General features: G+C 56.8%; 1 protein-coding gene across 1 annotated transcript; it reads left to right on the top strand.

Moving 5' to 3' along the window:
- Positions 1 to 2,427: 2,427 nt before the first annotated feature.
- Positions 2,428 to 3,969, top strand: J4E84_000765 (uncharacterized protein; the record flags this gene model as incomplete). Its single annotated transcript, XM_049383401.1, has 3 exons — positions 2,428 to 3,027; positions 3,146 to 3,347; positions 3,575 to 3,969. The coding sequence occupies 3 exons, from the start codon at positions 2,428 to 2,430 to the stop codon at positions 3,967 to 3,969; spliced, it is 1,197 nt and encodes a 398-aa protein (XP_049248919.1).
- Positions 3,970 to 4,766: the final 797 nt, after the last annotated feature.

Genomic DNA, 4,766 nt, shown 5'->3' with positions numbered 1-4,766 from the left:
AGCGAGAGCAGAGGGGGGGGGGCATTTCAAACAGCTGCAGCGTCGTGCCTATCATGGCAGCCGCGGCGCGAGGATAAACTCTCGGGCTGATACCGCTGGTGTGGGCAATCGTGTCAGTTGATGACGACTATCCGTGACGGACAAGTCAGCTCGCCGTCAGCGAAAAGGCGGGATGGACGGAAGCCAGGGATTGGCTGCGTGTATTGCTGGACCCGCGATGCGATGCTCGTCAAGATTGCGAGAGGCATGGCAGAGCTCTCGTTTTCGCAGCAGGCCATACGAGAGACAGCGATGACGGCCACGGACCGAAGAGTCGGCGGCGGGTAATCGTGGCAAGTTGCTTTTCACCCTCACACACCGCACTGGAGACGTCGGTTGGGGGTTCGCTCTCGTTGACGCATTGGGCATTATTGCCGCTCCTCGAGGTCTGTGCCGTGTCCAATATTCGCATGCAGACAGACGTTTTGCAGGCCGCTCTTGCCGAGGCCCGCAATTGCCCGGCCGCGTGGTGAGGGTGTCGTGGGCAGAACTTTTGGGCGGCGGCGGCGATGCTGGAGAGAGCAGCTGCGCAGGTGTTATGTGAAGTGTCGTGTATAGCTCGAGGCTCCCCTAACGTGGTTTGGGTACTAGGCCTTGCGCGACTGTAACATGCCGCCATTAGCGCGGCGGGCTAGCTTTCAGCCTCAAGACATGGCCGCCTCTTCTTTGCACGTCTCGCGACAGCACCACGAGGACGCGCGCGGCGGCGACGACATGGGCAGAAGCCGAGGCTGGCTGCCGGGGCTGCTGAGGCCTGCAGCGCGCAAACGGGTGCAAAGGGCGGTCAGTACGTCAGGTTAGTCAGCGGAGAAGGGCCCGTGCCCCTGCTGTCGGACTATTTTTCTCACTAGTGGCTGCCACTCTGGTGTCTAACCAGCTTCTGCGTTAGCCCTCACTCTAGCCTACATCGCGAATCTCACCCAGCTCATCCATCATCACCAGCGCGACCGGTACCTGGCTCTAACGCTGCCGTCACCGGCGATAGCTCGCGACCCCAGGCACACCAAGTCGCACGCCTCAGCGCTGCTACACGTGCAACTGCCACCAGCAAGACGATCGCCGCTCTCCCGGCGCGTTCGTCACTAAGGCACCCCACAGCGCTGCCCATACGCACCAGCTGTCCTGCCTGTCCTGCCACGCCGCGAGTCACTTGGGCCCGTAAGAGACGGCACCAGATCGCCCACCCTTGACGGTCCACTTCCGTGGAGCAGGTGCGCGCGCTTCCGACAACATCCTCTGCTCTCGTGCCGGGACTGCGCTGCCTCGACTGTAGACTTGCACGGAAGCCCGCTGTCCGGCCAGGAGGTGATCGCTCGGCTCGCTCGGCCTAGTTGAGCTTTCTGGGAATCGAGAGTGCTGCGAGAACCAGAGTCTGAGCGAAACCTTCAGTCATCGATTTCCCAACGGGCCGACTGTGTTTCTTGCCCCATCAGTGGCTGCGGAGCCAGTCAGCGACGCGCATCCACCGCAGCCCTTTCTGTGGCCGCCTACGCACCCTTTCACCCTCGGCGAACAAGCTCACCCCAACCCGGTTTCTTCGTCACTAGCGCCACTTCTACACGGACCCGCACGCCCCTCCTGCCCACCCTCGAGCGCCCAGCGTCCCACACTCTGCTGCGAGCGCCATCCCAACCTTGTCCTAGCCACTCAACCCAGAACAGTAACCATTCCCATTGTCACGGCTCGGCTTTACCGACTAGACTGGCCCCCCTGTATTCGCCGCTACGGCCGTCCGTTACCTCATCTGGTGTGCTAAGGCCTGCTGGGTAAGCCGTCAGTCCCTCCAGGCCGATCCATTGGTGGCCAATCCACGTCGCGCGCCACCCAGTCTAAAAGGCCTTTAGGTCGCGCTGTCACTAGCTGTGTTCCAAATTCACTCTCGCCCCAGCAGACCCGCAGCGCAAGCTCGTCAACCACTAGCACCGATTGTGTAACCTTTGCGTTGCACTTCACTCTGCACCGCGCCAACTGCTCCGCGATTCGAGAGATCTCTGCCCGCTAACCTGCTCCCCTGCCCCGGTGTCCTCGAGCTTGCGCCTTCCGTGCGTTATCTTTTCGACGGTGCATATTTGCCGAACTGCTTGTCCTCCATCTGGGCGTCGTGGAAACCACACCGTCTGCAAATCATCCGCGTTTAACTTCCACGCTACCCACGGCCTGACCACATTGCTTCTCCGGTTTTCTGGCTGTGCTTCTCTTGGCTCGACTGAGGCTACGTCTTTATACGCCCTAGCTGCCTGTCTTCCACAGACCGCGGCAAATCATCCGAAGACGGTTTGCGACGGACATATCTCTGCAGCCATCCCTCCTCGTGGGCGCACGCATCCAACCATCCAACCTCAGCTTAGAGCCTAGCTACCCTCGACACCTCGCCAATCTACACAGTCTATGGACGCACGGCAAGCAGACTACCCGCAGTCAGGTTTGAGCTCGCCCTACCCAACCTTTCCTGAATCAGCTTCTGAGGGAACCTCTGCAGATCAAGCATCTGCTGCGCAATACCCTCCCCCGGGACCAGATCCTCGCTCCTCCAACCTCACCCCCAATTCAGACTACAGTCTGAATCCTTCGTCGGCTCGATCAGGGTCGTTTCCGGATTACATTCAACGTTCGTATCAACCCGGCGCTCAAGGGCAAGCACCCGGTGGTATGGCGCAACAACAGAGTCCGTCAATGCCTCTCCCAGATGGTCAAGCAAATGGCCATCAATCACCACAACAACTCAAGTCTGACTCGGATGTTCCTATAGATCCATCAATCGCCGCGCAGACGAGCCCAACATATGCAAGCCACCAGCAGCAGTACTCGCCTTACACACCTCACCACGACATGCAGCATTACCCAGGGCAGCCCCAAACTCCCATGGGGTACCCTTCGCGACCTGAATGGGCAGGCCACTACCCTCAGCCAGGTATGCACTACGGGCATCCTGCGACTTCTGGGCCACCTGCGCCTGCAATGGTCTCTCCAGTTCAGCGACCACCCACTGTAAGTAAATCTAGCTTCGCATTTCAACCAGCTAGCCGGCACGCGTCGCATGCGCTTGTTGTCGCGCTACTCGTTTGTCACAACGTGGTCGAACCCTTAAACTGACCATCACAATTAGGGCGGACATCCGCTATCCACAGTATACTCATTTGTACCCATTCCTGGCGCACAACAACATAAGCGACCACGTCGGCGCTATGAAGAAATTGAACGCATGTACAAATGCGGTTGGAATGGTTGCGAGAAAGCATATGGTACTCTGAATCATTTGAATGCGCACGTCACAATGCAATCGCACGGCGCAAAGCGCACTCCTGAAGGTATGTTCTTTCCATTTCATGCGACATCAATTGCTGTTGTAGTTGTGGCCCTTGCAAAACTAGTGCGCTAGGTTGGCCCTTGGGATCGTGCTGGCGCAGCGCCATAATGGTCGTGTCCCCGCTGCACTGGGTAGCTTCTCATGACGGAAGCTAATAGCTGTCGACCCATGCCTAATTCTCTTGGCGTCTTAACACTCCTGATATACGATGCTAACTTCACCTTACAGAGTTCAAAGAAATCCGAAAAGAATGGAAAGCAAAGAAGAAGGAGGAAGAGGCTGCACGCAAAGCCGACGAAGAGCGACACCGCGCCGACGTGCAGCAGCGCGCTCACGAAGGAGGCGCTCCTGAAGCGCCTGTCTATGGACAGATGCGACAGGCGGTCGGCGTCCCTGGTCAACCTCCTCAACATCCCCAACTTCCTCCCATCGGGTACCAACCTGCAGCCTCTGGCAACAGCACTGCTCCTCAGTACGGCACGCAGAGTCCAGGTCTCCCCGAGGGCATGGCTCAGTATGCCACCCCCAACAGCAATGCGTACAACAGTCCAAATAGTAACAACAGCAGTTACCCCCAGTCGCCCTACGGACAAAACCCGCAAATGTACCAGCAGAACCACTAGGAACGTCCTGCCAGTCCAGAAGCCGACCCCTTCGATGACCTGTTTAAAGACGATTAAGATGGTCAAGATTCAGGTATACCAAAAGCGCACTCGCTTGCTCCGTCGCATAGAGCAAGCGAGTCTTGACGACTCTCCTTACGGTGGTTCTTTGCCTATATGTTGCGAGCCTATGCAACAGTTTCAGCATCTTTCCTATGGGGCGGTGCTTGCATTTCCATTTGGTGGCGGCTGTATGTTTCTAATTGGTTGTGTTCACAACGGAGGTTACTTCAGCACCGATGCTCGGTCTGAAAATGGTCTAACGATCGATGTCGGGGAGTTGCTACAATGTCTCGAGAGATACCATGAAAGTGAGGGCGAGGATAGCTGTTCGAACATACGTTATGCAGGTTGCGTTATCGGTTTTCCTCTCATCTTCCATCACTTCAAGAGGCTTTCCAAAATCCCGAAGACAGACCTGTTCATATTGGGGGCTAGAACCATTGCATGCAAAAAGGCGTTTGAAACAAGAAACAATCTACCTATTACTCTTCATCTGATCGCTCATTTGCTCTCATGTTTCGCTTATCGTGTGATCTTCTTGGGAACATCGCTGGGCATCATTGGAGCCTCTGTTTCCGCTTTTGTGTCCTCGCACAGGCAACGTGGAACAAACCAATGTGAAGTTGACTCTGGGTCACCATGATACTACCCGTCGGCTTTTGCCTCCAACTCCGGTATCGTGTACTTCACACGATGTATAGTCGCATGATCAGACGGTTCCGCTTGAAGCTAATCAAAGGGTGCGGAAAGATGAC

The sequence above is a fragment of the Alternaria hordeiaustralica genome (genome assembly GCF_023758085.1).
Source record: "Alternaria hordeiaustralica strain BMP 2776 chromosome Unknown scaffold_1, whole genome shotgun sequence".
Taxonomy (NCBI): Eukaryota; Fungi; Ascomycota; class Dothideomycetes; order Pleosporales; family Pleosporaceae; genus Alternaria; species Alternaria hordeiaustralica.
This window is presented reverse-complemented; position numbering and strand designations above follow the sequence as displayed.